This window comes from Oncorhynchus kisutch, linkage group LG6, assembly GCF_002021735.2.
Source record: "Oncorhynchus kisutch isolate 150728-3 linkage group LG6, Okis_V2, whole genome shotgun sequence".
NCBI classification, from domain to species: Eukaryota; Metazoa; Chordata; class Actinopteri; order Salmoniformes; family Salmonidae; genus Oncorhynchus; species Oncorhynchus kisutch.
The window spans coordinates 60,752,071-60,773,497 of record NC_034179.2 but is presented as its reverse complement, the minus strand read 5'-3'; the positions used below and the strand labels follow the sequence as shown (position 1 = coordinate 60,773,497).

Sequence of the window (21,427 nt, the reverse complement as noted above, 5' to 3'; positions counted from 1 at the left end):
TCTGTATGGACCTCGCTTTGTGCACGGGGGTACTGTCATGCTGAAACGGGAAAGGGACTTGCCCAAACTGTTGCCACAAAGTTGGAAGCACAGAATCACAGTTGACTTAAATCTGTTTTCCCTTCATTGGAACTAAGGGGCCGAGCCTGAACCATGAAAAACAGCCCAGACCATATTCCACCTCCAACAAACTTTACAGTTGGCACTATACAGTCCGGCAGGTAGCTGGCACCCGCCAAACCCAGATTAGTCCGTCGGACTGCCAGATGGTTCATCACTCCATGTGTTTCCACCGCTCCAGAGTCCAATGGCACAGATTTTTACACAACTCCAGCAGACGCTTGGCATTGCACATGATGATCTTAGGTTTGTGTGCGGTTGCTCGGCCATGGAAACCCATTTCATGAAGCTCCCGACGAACAGTTATTGTGCTGACGTTGCTTCCAGAGGCAGTTTGGAATCCGTAACTGAGTGTTGCAACCGAGGGCCGACGATTTGTTAGAATTTGGGGGGGACGAACTGACTTGGAAAGATGGCATCCTATGCCAGTGCCACATTGAAAGTCACTGAGCTCTTCAGTAAGGCCATTCTACTGCCAATGTGTGTCTTTTGAGATTGCACGTCGGTGTGCTGGATTTTATACACCTGTCAGCAATGGGTGTGGCTGAAATAGCCGAATCCAATAATTTGAAGGGGTGTCCACATACCTTTGTATATATAGTGTATAAGAAAGATCAGGATTTAGTATTTATTTATTTTGACCCATATTTAAGTCTCATCTTTCCGTAGAGTGGTTCGGACTCTACAGACATTTTCGGGGTGTCTCATGGTCTGACAAACACCGCTGTAGCTTGGCCACCTTCCACTGCAGAAGGCCGCCATTGGCGGATGCGGTGGATTGAGACGCAGCCCATGCAAAAAACTTTGATGGATTTTGATGGGGGTTTAAAAAAAAAAGCTAATTAGATTTCCCGAGGGTGCGTGGACATCGACTCTAGGGGGTTAATGCACTTTTTTTGTAGAGAATAGGTGCCATTTGGGATGTAGATGTAGATACAGTATATTGAATTGGATGCTCACAGCGTTAGAGGCTGCGATGGCAGCGTCACCCCCCCTGTCCCCTCCACCGTTGAGCTCTCCTCTCTCCTTGCCGTCCTCCAGCTCTACCGACACGGCACCAGGACCCTTCTTCTTCTTCAGCTTGGCCAAGATGGATGACTCCCTCTCTGGGAAGGGAGGCATCTCCTCCAGCACAGTAGCCTGAAGAGGGGGAAGGAGGGAGAGGAAGAGGAAGAGGGGAAGGAGAGAGGGGGAAGGAGACAAGATTATTTGACCAGGCAAGTAAATAAACAAGGCTAATGGTAGCTGTTGTTATGTGGTTACAGTTATGACAATGTGACTAAACCAGTCACAGTTATGGTTTACATTTGGAACACAACCACAGCTGAACACTGCAAGGTTATATTGTTGCTGCTCTGTGGCCTGAAATGTATTCTATAGTCCCTTCAGAAATTATTCATAACCTTTGACTTTCTCCACATTTTGTTGTGTTACAGCAACATTCTTACAAAATGAATTAAAAGTGAAAAGCTGAAATAACTTGAGCCAATAAGTATTCATACCTTTTGTTATGGCAAGCCTAATTAAGTTCAGGAGTAAAAATGTGCTTAACAAGTCACATAATGAATTGCAAGGACTCACTCTGTGTGCAATAATTGTGTTAAGCATGATTTTTCATCTCTGTAACCCACTCATGCAATTATCTCCTAGGTCCCTCAGTCGAGCAGTGAATTTCAAACCCAGATTCAACCACAAAGACCAGGGAGGATTTCCAATACCTCGGAAAGAATGGCACCTATTGGTAGATCTTTAAAATGCAGACATTAAATAAATGCATTCTGTTGGCAACAACGCACTAAAATAATACTGCAAAAAATGTAACAAACTCAAACTTTTTATACAGAACACAATTTTTTTTGGGGGGGGGCAAATCCAATACAACACATTACGCAGTACCACTCTCCATATTTTCAGGGATAGTAGTGGCTGCATCATGTCATGGGTATGCTTGTAATCATTAAGAACTGCAGACTTTTTCAGGATAAAAAAACAAACGGAATGGAGCTAAACACAGGCAAAATCCAAGAGGAAAAGCTGTTTAAGTCTGCTTTCCAGTTCCACCAGACAGGACAATAACCTAAAACACAAGGCCAAATCTACTCTAGAGTTGCTTACCAAGAAGAATGTGGCCGAGTTACCGTTGACTTATATCTGCTTGAAAATCTATGACAAGACTTGAAAATGGCTGTCTAGCCATGATCAACAACCAATTTGACAGAGCTTGAATAATTTTGAAAAAAATAAAAGGGCAAATATTGTACAATCCAGGAGTGCAAATATCTTACAGACATACGCAGAAAGGCTCGCAGCTGTAATCGCTGCCAAAGGTGACTCTAAAATGTATTGACTCAGGGGTGTGAATTTGCAAAGATATATAAAAACATGTCACATTGTCCTTATGGGGTATTTTGTGTGTAAATGGGTGAGAAAATCCATTTTGAATTCATGCTGTAACAACAAAATGCGGAATAAGTGAAGGGATACGAATACCTTCCGAAGGCACAGTAAGTGCATTTTAAAATGCCAACATAATTTGCAGGAAACAGAGAGTCTGAAACTGCTACTGTAGAAGTTGATTGTATGACTTTAAAACGAAGGCCGTTGTACAAAACTAATTCCTCAGCGATTGGATAGTGTAACAAATCTAACCAATCAGAGTATCTAAGTTGATAACATCTTGTAGACCGGCTCTGACCCAACCCATCAGTTTCTGGGAGCAATCAGAATGGTAAGAATGTGTTAAAATTCTAGAAATCATCGGGGAGAATGGCAAATCCAGACTCATTTTGGAAAATAAACGTCAGTTGGTCAGAGAGATATGGAGGGGTAGCCAGGCAAGAGCTGTGTGTGCAGTGGTAACACTCCCTGGCACAGTCACATATACGTCTCTCCACTGGAGACCAGGGTTCAATCCCCGTGCCTACCCTTCCCGTCGCAATAAACCTGTCTCAAAATCCCCAGTCCTCACCAGGACGTCGGTGCTTGCGATGGAGGAGAGCTTGAGGTACTCCACGGCCCTTTGCTGCAGCTCCACGTCAGAGTTCCTGATCTGGCTGTCGGAGCGAAGCACCTCCTGGATCGTGGCCTTGGTCTCGGGGAACAGGTTGATGAACTTGATGTAGGCGGAGAGCAGCAGGGCGCGCGTGGGCACCGAACACAGGTGGAACTTAGAGTGGAGCAGGTTGAACTGGACCAGAGGGCTGGAGAGAGGGATAAGACAGGGGGAGGAGAGAGGGATAAGACAGGGGGAGGAGAGAGGGATAAGACAGGGGGAGGAGAGAGGGATAAGAAAGGGGGAGGAGAGAGGGAAAAGAAAGGGGGAGGAGAGAGGGAAAAGAAAGGGGGAGGAGAGAGGGAAAAGAAAGGGGGAGGAGAGAGGGAAAAGAAAGGGGGAGGTGAGAGGGAAAAGAAAGGGGGAGGAGAGGGAGAAAAGAAAGGGGGAGGTGAGAGGGAAAAGAAAGGGGGAGGAGAGAGGGAAAAGAAAGGGGGAGGAGAGAGGGAAAAGAAAGGGGGAGGAGAGAGGGAAAAGAAAGGGGGAGGAGAGAGGGAAAAGAAAGGGGGAGGAGAGAGGGAAAAGAAAGGGGGAGGAGAGAGGGAAAAGAAAGGGGGAGGAGAGAGGGAAAAGAAAGGGGGAGGAGAGAGGGAAAAGAAAGGGGGAGGAGAGAGGGAAAAGAAAGGGGGAGGAGAGAGGGATAAGAAAGGGGGAGAGGAGAGGGATAAGAAAGGGGGAGGAGAGAGGGATAAGAAAGGGGGAGGAGAGAGGGATAAGAAAGGGGGAGGAGAGAGGGATAAGAAAGGGGGAGGAGAGAGGGATAAGAAAGGGGGCGGAGAGAGGGATAAGAAAGAGGGAGGAGAGAGGGAGGGAGGAGTGAGAGGGAGGAGAGAGGTAGAGTGAGAGGGAGGAGAGAGGTAGAGTGAAAATGAAAGGAGTGGTAAAGAGTTAGGATGAGAATGGAGAAGAGGAGGGAGAGAGAAGGATGACAAAAAGGTAGAACCATAAAAAGAAAAAGGGAAAAACCTAATTAATACATCAGAAAATAAGAGCAGCCGTATATTTGTGCGCGTCTCAGGTTGATGTCACTGGTGTGGGAGAGGCCACCACTCACCTGGAGCGGGGGTCCCCGGCAATGAGGTTTCCAAACTCTCCCAGGATGTACCCCCCCACCTTCACCATGTTCTCATGACAGGCTGGGGCCTGTAGAGCCTGGAGAGGGGGACAGTTAAAAACGTAAGTATATTGAACAGATTTTATGATAGCCAAATGCAAATGGGTCTTCAGAGCCGAGTTCATTAGGCACCAAACAAAAACAAATGACTCAAACAGGGAGAACTTCACACACACACACACACACACCATACATACCATACATACCATACATACCATACATACCATACATACCATACATACCATACATACCATACATACCATACATACCATACATACCATACATACACTGCTCAAAAAAATAAAGGGAACACTTAAACAACACAATGTAACTTCAAGTCAATCACACTTCTGTGAAATCAAACTGTCCACTTAGGAAGCAACACTGATTGACAATAAATTTCACATGCTGTTGTGCAAATGGAATAGACAACAGGTGGAAATTATAGGCAATTAGCAACCCCCAATAAAGGAGTCGTTCTGCAGGTGGGGACAACAGACCACTTCTCAGTTCCTATGCTTCCTGGCTGATGATTTGGTCACTTTTGAATGCTGCTTTCACTCTAGTGGTAGCATGAGGGTGGTATGAGGGCCCGACGTCCACAGGTGGGGGTTGTGCTTACAGCCCAACACCGTGCAGGACGTTTGGCATTTGCCAGAGAACACCAAGATTGGCAAATTCGCCACTGGCGCCCTATGCTCTTCACAGATGAAAGCAGGTTCACACTAAGCACATGTGACAGACGCGACAGTCTGGAGACGCCGTGGAGAACGTTCTGCTGCCTGCAACATCCTCCAGCATGACCGGTTTGGCAGTGGGTCAGTCATGGTGTGGGGTGGCATTTCTTTGGGGGGGCCGCACAGCATTCCATGTGCTCGCCAGAGGTAGCCTGACTGCCATTAGGGTACCGAGATGAGATCCTCAGACCCCTCACCTCATCAGGAGCATGCCCAGGCATTGTAGGGAGGTCATACAGGCACGTGGAGGCCACAGGCTACTGAGCCTAATTTTGACTTGTTTTAAGGACATTACATCGAAGTTGGATCAGCCACTTTAATTTTGAGTGTGACTCCAAATCCAGACCTCCATGGGTTGATAAATTTGATATCTATTGATAATTCTTGTGTGATTTTTGTTGTCAGCACATTCAACTATGTAAAGAAAAAAGTATTTAATAAGAATATTTCATTCATTCAGATCTAGGATGTGTTATTTTAGTGTTCCCTTTATTTTTTTGAGCAGTGTATTTTGAAAAGGTTTTGATTTCCTTTGCAATAGTTTTAAAAACGTTTTCACCCTAATGTACTCAACCAGGGAATATGATTGAGGAATTTCCAAGTTGAGACAAAAAGAGCACATTGGATCCAGACGTATCCGGCTTGGGCAGCCCCTACCTCGAAGACGGTCTTGGCGGCGTAGCCCTGCACATCGTCGCGGTTGATGACAATCTGGATGACGCGGTACCACACCTCCTCACTGACGTAGTCCCCGGCAATGCGGATGAGGTTAAGGATGGTGTCAACATACCATGAGTAGTCCACCGCATACTTCTCTGCCAGGATGGCCACCTTCAACACCTGGGAGAGAAGGGAGCAGAGAGGTTACACCAGGGGTTCTCAAACTGTTTTGGCCCATGACCCCATATTGATATCTGAGAATTCTCGCAGCCCCACCCATGTGATTTCTAAAATGTTTTATTAACAGCCAAGTTTACTTTTTATTTGGAGCTATGGCAGTCAATTGAAAAATTCTAACAGTATTTAGAATTCTAACAGTATTTGATGGTCTTCTCAACTCACCATCACATACTTTCAATGTAGAGCAGTCAATTACAAATTAGTCTGACAAAATGCATCTCGTATCACCACCACTAATGAGATGGGTGTGCTTGTTCGTACTTGTATTTATTATGGATCCCCATTAGCTGACTTCCATTAAAGAACACTCTCTGTGTTGCATGTCGCATCGGAACTTCTCAAAGTCAAGGGGCGTGGTCGACAGTACGATATTTGGTTTTAATGCAGACGAGAGAACTCAATCCAGCTTCACACAGATATGAGCTGGCGAAGGGTAGCCTACCATGAGTTTTATGGTGCTTTCAAGACAACTAGGAACTCGGATCATGACGTCAGTGATTTCTCTGATAGAGTTCAGAGTGTAAAATCGGAGGGCCTGTTGTCCAGGCCTCTGGCAGTCTCTATGGGGGTGCCACAGGGTTCAATTCTTGGACTGACTCTCTTCTCTGTATACATCAATGATGTCGCTCTTGCTGCTGGTGAGTCTCTGATCCACCTCTACGCAGAAGACACCATTCTGTATACTTCTGGCCCTTCTTTGGACACTGTGTTAACAACCCTCCAGACGAGCTTCAATGCCATACAACTCTCCTTCCGTGGCCTCCAATTGCTCTTAAATACAAGTAAAACTAAATGCATGCTCTTCAACCGATCGCTGCCTGCACCTTCCCGCCCGTCCAACATCACTACTCTGGACAGTTCGGTCTTAGAATATGTGGACAACTACAAATACCTAGATGTCTGGTTAGACTGTAAACTCTCCTTCCAGACCCACATCAAACATCTCCAATCCAAAGTTAAAATCTAGAAATGGCTTCCTATTTCGCAACAAAGCCTCCTTCACTCATGCTGCCAAACATACCCTTGTAAAACTGACCATCCTACCGATGCTAGACTGCAGCGACATCATTTACAAAAAAGCCTCCAATACCCTACTCAATAAATTGGATGCAGTCTATCACAGTGCCATCCGTTTTGTCACCAAAGCCCCATATACTACCCACCACTGCAACCTGTACGCTCTCGTTGGCTGGCCCTCGATTCATACTCGTCGCCAAACCCACTGGCTCCAGGTCATCTACAAGACCCTGCTAGGTAAAGTCCCCCCTTATCTCACCTCGCTGGTCACCATAGCAGCACCCACCTGTAGCACGCGCTCCAGCAGGTATATCTCTCTGGTCACCCCCAAAACCAATTCTTACTTTGGCCTCCTCGCCTTCCAGTTCTCTGCTGCCAATGACTGGAACAAACTGCAAAAATCTCTGAAACTGGAAACACTTAACCCCCTCACTAGCTTTAAAACACCAGCTGTCAGAGCAGCTCACAGATTACTGCACCTGTACATAGCCCATCTATAATTTAGCCCAAACAACTACCTCTCCCCCTACTGCATTTATTTATTTTGCTCCGTTGCACCCCCATTATTTCTCTCTACTTTGCACATTCTTCCACTGCAAATCTACCATTCCAGTGTATTTTTTTTATTTTTACTTGCTATATTGTATTTACTTCGCCACCATGGCCTTCTTAATTTAACAGTGTTATCTGACAAAGCAATTGTGAGTTTCTGTGCCTCCCCATAAACTGTTTTTATTATATCAATTGCGGACGGTTACAGTTGAAGTCAGAAGTTTACATACACTTAGGTTGGAGTCACTAAAACTCCTTTTTCAACAACTCTACCAATTTCTTGTTAACAAACTATAACTTTGGCAATTCAGTTAGGACATCTACTTTGTGCATGACACAAGTAATTTTTCAAACAATTGTTTAGAGACAGATTATTTCACTTATCATTCACTGTATCACAATTCCAGTGGGTCAGAAGTTTACATACACTAAGTTGACTGTGCCTTTAAACAGCTTGAAAAAATCCAGAAAATGTATTTCAAGGCCTACCTTCAATCTCAGTGCCTCTTTGCTTGACATCATGGGAAAATCAAAAGAAATCAGCCAAGACTTCAGAAAGAAAATTGTAGACCTCCACAAGTCTGGTTCATCCTTGGGAGCAATTTCCAAACGCCTGAAGGTACCACGTTCATCTGTACAAACAATAGTACTCAAGTATAAACACCATGGGACCACACAGCCGCCATACTGCTCCGGAAGGAGACTGGTTCTGTCTCCTGGAGATTAACGTACTTTGGTGCGAAAAGTGCAAATCAATCCCAGAACAACAGCAAAGTACCTTGTGAAGATGCTGGAGGAAACAGGTACAAAAGTGTCTATATCCACAGTAAAACGAGTCATATATATCGACATAACCTGAAAGGTCGCTCAGCAAGGAAGAAGCCACTGCTCCAAAACCACCATAAAAAAGCCAGACTACGGTTTGCAATATGGGGACAAAAATCATACTTTTTGGAGAAATGTCCTCTGGTCTAATAAAACCATAACTTAATGGCTTAAGGACAACAAAGTCAAGGTATTGGAGTGGCCATCACAAAGCCCTGACCTCAATCCTATAGAAAATGTGTGGGCAGAACTGGAAAAGCATATGCGAGCAAGGAGGCCTACAAACCTGACTTATTGTGGAAAGTTATCCGAAACGTTTGACCCAAGTTAAACAATTTGAAGGCAATGCTACCAAATACTAATTGAATGTATGTAAACTTCTGACCCACTGGGAATGTAATGAAATAAATAAAAGCTGAAATAAATCACTCTCTCCACTACTATTCTGACATTTCACATTCTTAAAATAAAGTGGTGATCCTAACTGACCTAGGACAGGGAATTTTTACTAGGATTAAATGTCAGGAATTGTGAAAAACTGAGTTTATATGTATTTGGCTAAGGTGTATGTAAACTTCCGACTTCAACTGTATCAGTCTCTGCAATAGTGTGTGGTGTGTGCGTAGCGTGCCCAGCCATTCATGGTGGGAATGATTGAAGTGCAATGAGCAAGTGCGGCCTTTTCCCATGATCTAAGAGCGCTCTCTAGTTTAATTTTATCTTTTAGATTCTAATAATTTCTATTTAGATTAAGGTTAACCACATTATAATGATTTTGAGACATTGAATTTAGGATTTTAGAGATTCTCCCGACGACACCATTTTCACGTCAAGCGACCCACAGTTTTGGGACCGCTGGGTTACACACTAACACAGACACATAAGCGCAAAGACACACATGCAGGCATAAACCCAGAGGCACTCAGAGGGGGAAAACATACAATATACACACAAGCAGACACGTACCATCTCCTCTCTGATTGAGTAGTCGGCTGTCTCCAGGTAGCTGAGCATCTCGGCAACTATCTGCTTGGCGTTGCTACGGTCACACATGGCGTAGAGCAGGTCAGCAGCCCTCTGGCGAACACTCACATCCCTTTCAGTCTGGAGAGAAAAAGATAAGGTATAAAATGTGTTACAAACACCAGCAAAGTACTTAAAACAAAGTGTCAATAAAAATAAAAAAAACAGTGTCTCGTCAGTGTGCGTGTAACGTGTGCATGACAGAGACAGACCTTGAGTGCGTTGATGACGGTCTCGATGTGGGTCTTGACGGCCTCATGGGAGAACTCGGAGCTGGCCAGGGTACACATGCTCTCCAAAGCCAGGTAGCGCAGGTTGGTCTCTCTGTGCTGCAGGAACTGACCCAGCTGGTTACAGGCACGCACCAGCAGGTTGGGCTCACTGAAGAGGGGGAAGTTGGAGGAGGGAGAAATTAAGAGTAAGCCACACCATAATCAAATCAAACTTAATGTTCCACTTGTTCCGAATACAACAAGTGTAGACTTTACTTACTGTGAAATGCTTACTTATAAGCCCTTAACCAACAATGCAGTTCAAGAAGAAGAAAATATTTAAGTAGGCTAAAATAAAAAGTAATAATAAAAAGTAACACAATAGGAATAACGAGGCTATATACAGGGGGCACCGGTACTGAGTCAGGTTGCAGGAGTACAGGCTAGTTGAGGTAATCTGTACATGTAGGTGGGGTAGAAGTGACTATGCATAGGTAACAAACAAACAGCAAGTAGCAGCAGTATAGAAGAGGGGGGGTCAATGTAAATTGTAGAAGCTGTTGAGGAGCCTTTTGGTCCTAGACCTGGCGCTCCGGTACTGCTTGCCGTGCGGTAGCAGAGAAAACAGTCCAATTGCCACTCTTTAAGTTTAGGATGAGAAAGCGAGAAACAGAGACACAGAGAGAGAGGGAGAGAGTAGAAAGAGGAATATATATTGTGTGTGTGTGTGTGTAAAAAAGTATTCCACATTATGTTGCGTTACAGGCTGAAAATGTATGATACATATATTTCTCTCTCACCCATCTACACACAATACCCCATGAAAAAAACGATTCAATAAAATATTCAAAACATGTTAGAATCACCTTTGGCATTGATTGCATCTTAGTCTTTCTGGTTAAGTCTCTAAGAGCTTTGCACACCTGGATTGTACAATATTTACACATTCTTTTTAAAATTCTTGAAGCTCTGTCAAATACCAAGTTGATCATTGCTAGACAGCCATTTTCAAGTCTTGCCATACATTTTCATTCCTATTTAAGGCAAACCCGTAACTAGGCAACTCAGGAACATTCATTGTCGTCTTGGTAAGCAACTACAGTGTATATTTGGCCTTGTATTTAGGTTATTATCCTGCTAAAAGGTGAATGTCTCTCAGCGTCTGTTGGAAAACTGAACCAGGTTTTCCTATAGGATTTTGCCTGTGCTTAGCTCTATTCCATTTATTTTTATCCCCCAGAAAACTCCTTGCCAATGACAAGCACACCCATAACATGATGCAGCCACCACCATGATTGAAAATATGAATAACGGTACTCAGTAATATTGGATATGCCCCAAACATAACGTTTTTGTATTCAAATCAAAATGTATTGGTCACATACACATGATTAGCAGATGTTATTGCGGGTGTAGCGAAATGCTTGTGCTTCTAGCTCGGACAGTGAAGTAATATCTAACAAATTACACAACATATACCCAATACACACAAATCTAAGTAGGAATGAATTAAGACGAAATACACATTGACGAGCGATGTCAGAGTGGAACGAAAAAGGATACAGTAGAATAGTATAGAATACAGTATATACAGTTGAAGTCGGAGGTTTGCATACACCTTAGTAAAACACATTTAAACTCAGTTTTTCACAATTTCTGACATTTAATCCTAGTAAAAATTCCCTGTCTTAGGTCAGTTAGGATCACACCTTCATTTTAAGAATGTGAAATGTCAGAATAATAGTTTTATTTCTTTCATCACATTCCCAGTGGGTCAGAATTTTACATACACTCAATTAGTATTTGGTAGCATTGCCTTCAAATTGTTTAACTTGGGTCAACTGTTTCAGGTAGCTTTCCACAATAAGTTGGGTGAATTGTGGCCCATTCCTCCTAACAGAGCTGGTGTAACTGAGTCACGTTTGTAGGCCTCCTTGCTCGCACACACTTTTTCAGTTCTGCCCACAAATGTTCTATAGGATTGAGGTCAGGGCTTTGTGATGGCCACTCTAATACCTTGACGTTGTTGTCTTAAGCCATTTTGCCTCAACTTTGGAAGTATGCTTGGGGCCATTGTCCATTTGGAAGACCCATTTGCGACCAAGCTTGAACTTCCTGACTGATGTCTTGAGATGTTGCTTCAATATAGCCACATAATTTTCCTACCTCGTGATGCCATCTATTTTCTGAAGTGCACCAGTCCCTCCTGCAGCAAAGCACCCCCACAACATGATGCTGCCACCCCATGCTTCATGGTTGGGATAGTGTTCGTCGGCTTGCAAGCCTCCCCCTTTCCCTCCAAATATAACGATGGTCATTATAGCTAAACAGTTCTATTTTTGTTTCATCAGACCAGAGGATATTTCTCCAAAAAGTACGATCTTTGTCCCCATGTGCAGTTGCAAACCGTAGTCTGGCTTTTCAATAGCGGTTTTGGAGCAGTGGCTTCTTCCTTGCTGATCGGCCTTTCAGGTTATGTAGATTTAGGGCTCGTTTTACTGTGGATTTTGATACTTTTGTACCGGTTTCCTCCAGCATCTTCACAAGGTCCTTTGCTGTTGTTCTGGGATTGATTTACACTTTTCGCACCAAAGTACGTTCATCTCCAACAGACAGAACGCGTCTCCTGCCTGAGTGTTATGACGGCTGTGTGGTCCCATGGTGTTTATACTTGCTTACTATTGTTTGTACAGATGAACATGGTACCTTCAGGCATTTGGAAATTGCTCCCAAGGATGAAGACTTGTGGAGGTCTACAATTTTCTTTCTGAAGTCTTGGCTGATTTCGTTTGATTTTCCCATGATGTCAAGCAAAGAGGCAGTGAGTTTGAATGTAGGCCTTGAAATACATCTACGGGTACGTCTCCAATTGACTCAAATGATGTCAATTAGCCTATCAGAAGCTTCTAACGCCATGACATCATTTTCTGGAATTTTCCAAGCTGTTTAAAGGCACAATCAACTTAGTGTATGTAAACGTCTGACCCACTGAAAATGTGAAACAGTGAATTAAGTGAAATAAGTGAAATAACTGCTGGAAAAATGACTTGTGTCATGCGCAAAGTAGATGTCCTAACTGACTTTCCAAAACTATAATTTGTTAACAAGAAATTGGTGGAGTGGTTGAAAAATTAGTTCTAATGACTCCAACCTAAGTGTATGTAAACTTCCGACTTCAACTGTACATAAGACATAAGTAATACCAGATATGTAAACGTTATTAAAGTGACTAGTGTTCCATTCTTAAAGTGATTTCTAGTCTATCCCTATAGGCAGCAGCCTTAATGTGCTCGTGATGGCTGTTTAACAGTGTGATGGCCTTGCGATAAGCTGTTTTTCAGTTTCTTGGTCCCGGCTTTGAAGCACCTGTATTGACCTCGCCTTATGGATGATAGTGGTGTGAACAGGCAGTGGCTCGGGTGGTTGATGTCCTTGATGATCGTTTTGGCATTCCTGTGAAAGCAGGTGCTGTAGGTGTCCTGGAGGGTGGGTAGTTTGCCCCGGTAATGCGTTGGGCAGACCGCACCACCCTCTGGAGAGCCTTGCGGTTGTGGGCGGGGCAGTTGCCGTACCAGGCGGTGATACAGCCTGACAGGACGCTCTCAATTGTGCATCTGTTAAAGTTTGAGGGCTTTAGGAGACGAGACAAATTTCTTCAGCCTCCTGAGGTTGAAGAGGCTTTGTTGGGCCTTCACCACACTGTCTGTGCGGGTGGTCCATTTCAGTTTGTCAGTGATGTGTACACCAAGGAACTTGAAGTTTTCCACCTTCTCCACTGCCATCCCATCGATGTAGATAGGGGGGTGCACCCTCGGCTGTTTCCTAAAGTCCACAATCATCTCCTTTGTATTGTTGACGTTGAGTGGGAGGTTGTTTTCCAGGCACCACACTCCCAGAGCCCTCACCTCCTCCCTGTAGGCATCGTTGGTGATCCCTGTAGGCATCATCGTTGGTAATCAAGCCTACTACTGTTGTTGTCTGCAAACTTGTTGATTGAGTTGGAGGCGTGTTTGGCCACGCAGTCATGGGTGAACAAGTAGTACAGGAGGGGACCGAGCACGCACCCTTGTGGGGCCCCTGTGTTGTGAGGATCAGCGAAGTGGAGTTGTTGTTTCCTACCTTCACCACCCGGGGGTGGCCTGTCAGGAAGTCCAGGACCCAGATGCACAGGGTGGGGTTCAGACCCAGGGCCTCAAGCTTAATGATGAGCTTGGAGGGTACTGTCGTTGTTGAATGCTGAGCTATACTCAATGAACAACATTCTTACATAAGTATCTCTTGTCCAGATGGGATAAGGCAGTGTAAAGAGTGATGGCGATTGCATCGTCTCTGGATCTATTGGGGTGGTAAGCAAATTGAAGTGGGTCTAGGGTGGCAGTATGGTAGAGTTGATATTATCCTTGACTAGTCTCAAAGCACTTCATGATGACAGAGGTGAGTGCTATGAGGCAATAGTCATTAAGCTCATGTCTTGGGTACAGGAACAATGGTGGCCATCTTGAAGCATGTGCGGACAGCAGACTGGGATAGGGAGAGATTGAATATGCCTGTAAACACACCAGCCAGCTGGTCTGCGCAAGCACTGAGGACGCGGCGTGGGATGCCGTCTGGGCAGGCTTGCGAGGGTTAACACTTTTAAATGTTTTACTCATGTCGGCCACGGAGAAGGAGAGCCCACAGTACTTGGTAGTGGGCCGCGTCGGTGGCACAGTGTTATCCTCAAAGCATGTGAAGAATGTGTTTAGCCTGTCCAGAAGCAAGATGTCGGTCTCGGTGACATGTCGGTCTTTTACTCACTGCTTTAGCACACTCCGCCAACCCTGATGTCCTAGCCGTGTCTGAATCCTGGCCTATAAAGGCCACCAAAAATTCTGAAATTTCAATCCCAAACTACAACATTTTCCAAAAAGATAGAACTGCCAAAGGGGGCGGAGTTGCAATCTACTGCAGATATAGCCTGCAGAGTTCTGTCATACAATCCAGGCCTGTGCCCAAACTATTTTAGCTTCTACTTTTAAAAATCCACCTTTCCAGAAATAAGTCTCTCACCGTTGCCGCTTGTTATAGACCCCCCTCAGCCCCCAGCTGTGCGCTGGACACCATATGTGAATTGATTGCCCACAATCTATCTTCAGAGTTTGTACTGTTAGGTGACCTAAACTGGGATACGCTTAACACCCCGGCCATCCTACAAACTAAGCTTGATGCCCTCAATCTCACACAAATTGATCAAGGAACCTACCAGGTACAACCCTAAATCCGTAACCATGGGCACCCTCATTGATATCATCCTGACCAATTTGTCCTCTAAATATACCTCTGCTGTCTTCAACCAAGATCTCAGCGATCACTGCATGCATCCGTAATGGGTCCGCGGTCAAACAACCACCTCTCATCACTGTCAAACGCTCCCTAAAACACTTTCTAATCGACCTGGCCCGGGTATCCTGGAAGGATATTGACCTCATCCCATCAGTAGAGGATGCCTGGTGCTTTCCTCACCATCTTAAATAAGCATGCCCCATTCAAAAAATGTAGAAATAAGAACAGATATAGAGCTTGGTTCACCCCAGACTTGACTGCCCTTGACCTTGCACAAAAACATCCTGTGGCGTACTGCATTAGAATCGAATAGCCACCGCGATGTGTAACTTTTCAGTGAAGTCAGGAACCAATATACACAAGCAGTTAGGAAAGTAAAGGCATGCTTTTTCAAACTGAAATTTGCATCCTGTAGCTGTAATTCCAAAACGTTTTGGGACACTGTAAAGTCCGTGGAGAATAAGAGCACCTCCTCCCAGCTGCCCACTGCACTGCGGCTGGTAAACACTTTCACCACCAATAAATCTACGATAATCGATCATTTTAATAAGTATTTTTCTACGGCTGGCCATGCTTTCCACCCGGCTACCCCCCGCAAAAACTTTCCTAAGCCCCCCCGCTTCTTCTTCACCCAAATCCAGACAGCTGATATTCTGAAACAGCTGCAAAATCTGGATCCCTACAAATCAGCTGGGTGTAACAATCTGAACCCTCTCTAAAATTATCTGCCGAAATTGTTGCAACCCCTATTACTAGCCTGTTCAACCTCTCTTTCATATCGTCTGAGATCACCAAAGATTGGAAAGCTGCAGGGTTCATACCTCTCCAAAGGGGGGGGGGGACTCTAGAACCAAACTGTTATAGACCCATATCCATCCTGCCCTGCTTTTCAAAAATCTTCGAAAGCCAAGTCAACAAACAGATTACCGACCATTTCGAATCCCACCCTACCTTCTCCACTATGCAATCTGGTTTCCGAGCTGGTCGTGGGTGCACCTCAGATACGCTCAAGGTCCTAAACGATATCATGATCGCCATCGATAAAAGACAGCACTGTGCAGCTGTCTTCATGGACCTGGCCAAGGCTTTCGACTCAATCACCGCATTCTTATCAGCAGACTCAAAAGCCTTGGCTTCTCAAATGACTACCTCGCCTGGTTCACCAACTACTTCTCAGTCAGAGTTCAGTGTGTCAAATCGGAGGCCCTGTTGTCCGGACCTCTGGCAGTCTCTATGGGGGTGCCACAGGGTTCGATCCTCGGGCCTACCCTTTTCTCTGTATATTTATATATATATATATATCAATGATGTCGCTCTTGCTGCTGGTGATTCTCTGATCCACCTCTACGCAGACGACACCATTCTGTACACATCTGGCCCTTGTTTGGACACTGTGTTGACAAACCTCCAAACAAGATACGATGCCATACAACACTCCTTCCGTGGCCTCCAACTGATTTTGAACGCTAGTAAAACTAAATGCATGCTCTTCAACCGATTGCTGGCCGCACCCGCCCGCCTGACTAGCATTGCTGCTCTGGATGGTTCGGACTTAGAATATGTGGACAACTACAAATACCTAGGTGTCTGGTTAGACTGTCAACTCTCCTTCCAGACTCACATCAAACATATCCAATCCAAAATTAAATTTTGTATCGGCTTCCTATTTCGCAACAAAGCCTCCTCCACTCATGCTGCCAAACATACCCTCGTTAAACAGACTATCCTACCGATCCTCGACTTCAGCGATATAATTTACAAAATAGCCTCCAACACTCTACTCAGCCAATTGGATGCAGTCTATCACAGTACCATCCGTTTTGTCACCAAAACCCCATATACTACCCACCACTGCGACCTGTATGCTCTCGCTGGCTGGATCTCGCTACATATTAGTCGCCAAACCCACTGGCTCCAGGTCATCGAAAAGTCTTTGCTAGGTAAAGCCCCACCTTATCTTAGCTCACTGGTCACCATAGCAACACCCACCCGTAGAATGCAACTCCAGCAGATATATCTGCCATCACCTCTTTGGCCGCCTTTCCTTCCAGTTCCCTGCTGCCAATGACTGGAACGAATTGCAAAATTCACTGAAGCTGGAGATTTCTCTCTAACTTTAAGCATCAGCTGTCAGAGCAGCTTACCAATCACTGTACCTGTACACAGCCCATCTGTCAATAGCACACCCAACTACCTCATCCCCATATTTTTTGTTGTTGCTCTTTTGCACCCCAGGATCTCTACTTGCACATCATCATCTGCACATTATCACTCCAGTGTTAATCCTAAATTGTAATTATTTCACCTATATGGCTTATTTATTGCTTTACCTCCCTAATCTTACATTTGCACACACTGTACATAGACTTTTTCTATTGTGTTATTACTGTACGTTTGTTTACCCCATGTGTAACTCTGTTGTTTTAATCGCACTGCTTTGATTTATCTTGGCCAGGTCGCAGTTGTAAATGACAACTTGAGAACAACTGGCCTACAAGGTTAAATAAATTAAATTAAATAAAACCTGGAGTCCAATCAATGAGACGAGATTGGAGATGTTGGTTAGAGCTGCCTTGACCTATTAAAAAAAAAACTCAGTTTGAGTTTGCTACTCACAAGAAGCATTGCCTGATGTGAACCATGCCTTGAACAAAAGAGATCTCAGAAGACCTGAGATTAAGAATTGTTGACTGGCATAAAGCTGGAAAAGGTTTACAAAAGTATCTCTAAAAGCATCAGTCTACAGTAAGACAAATTGTCTATAAAAGGAGAAAGTGGCCATCCTGCAAAGATGACTGCAACAGCACAGAGCTCAATGAGGTTAAGAAGAATCCTAGAGTGTCAGCTAAAGACTTACAGAAAACTCTGGAACATGCTAACATCTCTGTTGAGGGGTCTACGATACGTAAAACACTAAACAATAATGGTATTCATGGGAGGACACCGCGGAAGAAGCCACTGCTGTCCAAAAAAACATTGATGAACGTCTGAAGTTTGCAAAAGTGCACCAGGATGTTCCACAGCGCTAAAGGTGGTCAAGCCTGCCACGCAGTCTCCTCGTGGATTGCAATGTAATTGGCCATAATCAGCGTCCAAAAATGCCACATGTTATGAAAACTTGAAATCGGCCTTAATTAATCAGCCATGTCGATTAATCGGGCAACCTCTAACGGGGTGTATTGATACACCATCAAAAGTGTAATGAATAACTTTACCATGCTCAAAGAGATATTCAATGTTTGTTTTTTACCCATCTACCAATAGGTGCCCTTCTTTGAGGCATTGGAAAACCTCCCTGGTCTTTGCAGTTGAATCTGTGTTTGAAATTCACTGCTCAACTGAGGGACCTTACAGATAAGTGTGTGTATCGGGTAGGGAGAGGAGGTAAAATCATGTTAAACAAGTATTGCACACAGAGTCCATGCAACTTACTATGTGAATTCTTAAGCACATTTTTACTCCTGAACATATTTAGGCTTGACATAACAAAGGAGTTAAATACTTTTCATACTGTATTAATTGGTAAACATTTCTAAAAACATAATTCCATTTTGACATTATGGGATATTGTTTGTCGGCCATTGCCACAATATCAACATTTGATAAATTTTAAATTCACGTTGTAACAACAAACGTAGAAAAAGTCTAGGGGTGCGAATCCTTTCTGAAGGCACTGTGTGTGTGTGTGTATATGAGATATATATACACACACACACACACACACACATAAACACACAGATAAACACACATACATATAAACACACATACATATAAACATTAGGAACACTTTCCTAATATTGAGTTGCAACACCACCTTTGCCCTCAGAACAGCCTCATTTTGTTGCGGCATGGACTCTGCAAGGTGTACACTGAGTATACAAAACAATAGTAACACCTGCTCTTACCATGACATAGACTGATCAGGTGAATCCAGGTGAAAGCTTGACCCCTTGATGTCACCTGTTAAATCCACTTAAAATCAGTGTAAATGAAGGGAAGGAGACAGGTTAAAGAAGGATTGTTAAGCCTTGAGACAATTCAGACATGCTATTTGGAGGGTGAATGGGCAAGACAAAAGATTTGCATTTGAACTGGGTATGGTAGTAGGTGCCAGGCGCACCGGTTTGTGTCAAGAACAGCAACGCTGCTGGGTTTTTCACGCTCAACAGTTCTCCGTGTGCATCAACAATGGCCCACCACGTAAAGGACATACAGTCAACTTGACACAACTGTGGGAAGAGTTATGGTCAACATGGGCAAGCATCCCTTGTAGAGTCCATGCCCCAAAGAATTGAGGCTGTTCTGAGCATACCTCAATATTAGGAAGGTGTATATATACATACTGAACAAAATATAAATACAAAGTGTTGACCCATGTGTTTCATGAGCTGAAAGAAAAGATCCCAGACATTTTCCATATGCACAAAAAGCTTATTTCTCTCAAATTTTGTGCATCCCTGTTAAATGAGCATTTCTACTTTGCCAAGATAATCCATCCACCTGACAGGTGTGGCATATCAAGAAGCTGGTTAAACAGCATGATCATTACACAGGTGCACCTTGTGCTGGGGGCACTAAAAGGCCTCTCTAAAATGTACAGTTTTGTCACACAATAATGCTACAGATGTCTCAAGTCGAGGGAAGGTGCAATTGGCATGCTGAATGCAGGAATACCCATAAGAGCTGTTGCCAGAGAGTTTAATGTACATTTATCTACCATAAGCCGCCTCCAACATCGTTTTAGACAATTTGGCAGTACGTCCAACCGGCCTAACAACCACAAACCACGTGTAACCACGCCAGCCCAGGACCCCCACATCCGGATTCTTCACTTGCTGGATCGTCCAAGACCAGCCACCTGGACAGCTGATGAAACTGTGGGTTTGCACAAACAAAGAATTTATGCACAAACTGTCAGAAACAGTCTCAGGGAAGCTCATCTGCGTGCTCGTCGTCCTCCCCAGGGTCTTGACCTGACTGCAGTTTGGCGTCGTAACAGACTTCAAGTGGGCAAATGCTCCCTTTTGATGGCCACAGGCACGTTGGGGAAGTGCCTTCTTTACAGAAGAATCCCGGTTTCAACTGTAACGGGCAGATGGATGACAGCGTCTACAGCGTCGTGTGGGCGATATAAAGGTTGTGAACAGAGTGCCCCATGGTGGCGGTGGGGTTGTGGTATGGGCAGGCATAAGCTACGGTCAACGAACACGATGGCATTTTATCGATGACAATTTGAATACACCGATATACCATGACAAGAACCTGAGGTCCATTGTTGTGCCATTCATCCGCTGCCATCACCTCATGTTTCAGCATGATAATGCACATCCCCATGTCGCAAGGATCTATACACAATTCATGGAAGCTGAAAATATTCCAGTTCTTCCATGGCCTGCATACTCACCCATTGAGCATATTTGGGATGCTCTGGATAGTGTACAACAGCGTGTTCCAGTTCCCTCCAATATACAACAACTTCGCACAGTCATTGAAGAGGAGTGGGACAACATTCCACAGGCCACAATCAACTGCCTGATCAACTGTATGCGAAGGAGATGTGTCGCGCTGCATGAGGCAAATGGTGGCCACACAAGATACGGACTGTTTTTCCGATCCACGCCCCTACCTTTTTTTTAAGGTATCTGTGACCAACTGATGCATATCTGTATTCCCAGTCATGTGAAATCCATAGATTAGGGCCTAATTAATTTATTTAAATTTTCTGGTTTCCTTACATGAACTTTAAGTCAGTAAAATCTTTAGAATTGTTACATGTTGCGTTTATATTTTTGATCAGTGTATATGTGAGAAAGAGAGAAACACACACACAGAGAGCGAGAGCTACTGAAAGAGTGAGAGAAAAAGAGTTTTCAGAAAAAGTGAGAAAAACACAGAGCGAGAAGATTAAGACAGACACCGGGAGTGACAGACATCCTCCTCACCTGTCGTAGTGGATGATGAGTGAGATGGCCTCGAAAAGAATGGCGTTCTTGGCGTTGGAGTGCTGAACCTTTTTGGACTTGGGTGGTTCCTGGGCCTTGTTCAGGATGGTCTCCAGACACTCCACCAAGCGGCCCTTCACGGCGCCATCCTCTGGTGGGGGGTAGCACTGCAGCAGGCGCAGCAGTTTACAGGACAGCCACGGGGCCGGGACAAAGTAGTAGGTGTAGTCCTGCAGGTCAGTGGAGGCTGAAGACACAATCTGGAGAAGGAGAACGGGAGGAGGAGAAATAGAGATGGGTTGAAATCCTGGAGATAGAGACAGTGAGGCAAAGGGAGAATGGATCGCTGGACTGACATGCATGATTTTATAGGTATACATGAACACGTGCGCACATACACACGCACACACACACCCTGCTCAGACGAGAAACAGCCAGGGACACACAGGTTTTGAACTCATCTGGGTTCTTCGAGCTGAGACAGGTGATGAGGGAGATGGCTGCCGTGACAACACCCTGCGAGAGAGAGAGAGAGAGAGAGAGACACGCTCATCATCAGAAACAACAGTAACACCTAAACGGCATAACCTTATCTCAATGAAGTCAGTAGT

The 21,427-nt window shown here is 44.5% G+C and overlaps 1 protein-coding gene across 6 annotated transcripts in view; it reads right to left on the bottom strand.

Annotated features, from left to right (window-relative positions):
- ap2a1 (adaptor related protein complex 2 subunit alpha 1) overlaps positions 1-21,427 on the bottom strand; it is a 59,923-nt gene that overhangs the window by 16,191 nt on the left and 22,305 nt on the right. For all 6 annotated transcript variants that reach the window (XM_031827045.1, XM_031827047.1, XM_031827046.1 and 3 more), the window contains exons 5-12: positions 21,231-21,332; positions 20,817-21,076; positions 9,553-9,721; positions 9,284-9,421; positions 5,681-5,863; positions 4,227-4,324; positions 3,089-3,320; positions 1,081-1,260 (exon numbers count right to left, since the gene is read on the bottom strand). In XM_031827045.1, the coding sequence (XP_031682905.1) occupies positions 1,081-1,260; positions 3,089-3,320; positions 4,227-4,324; positions 5,681-5,863; positions 9,284-9,421; positions 9,553-9,721; positions 20,817-21,076; positions 21,231-21,332 (1,362 nt within the window). The remainder of the gene's footprint in view (positions 1-1,080; positions 1,261-3,088; positions 3,321-4,226; positions 4,325-5,680; positions 5,864-9,283; positions 9,422-9,552; positions 9,722-20,816; positions 21,077-21,230; positions 21,333-21,427) is intronic.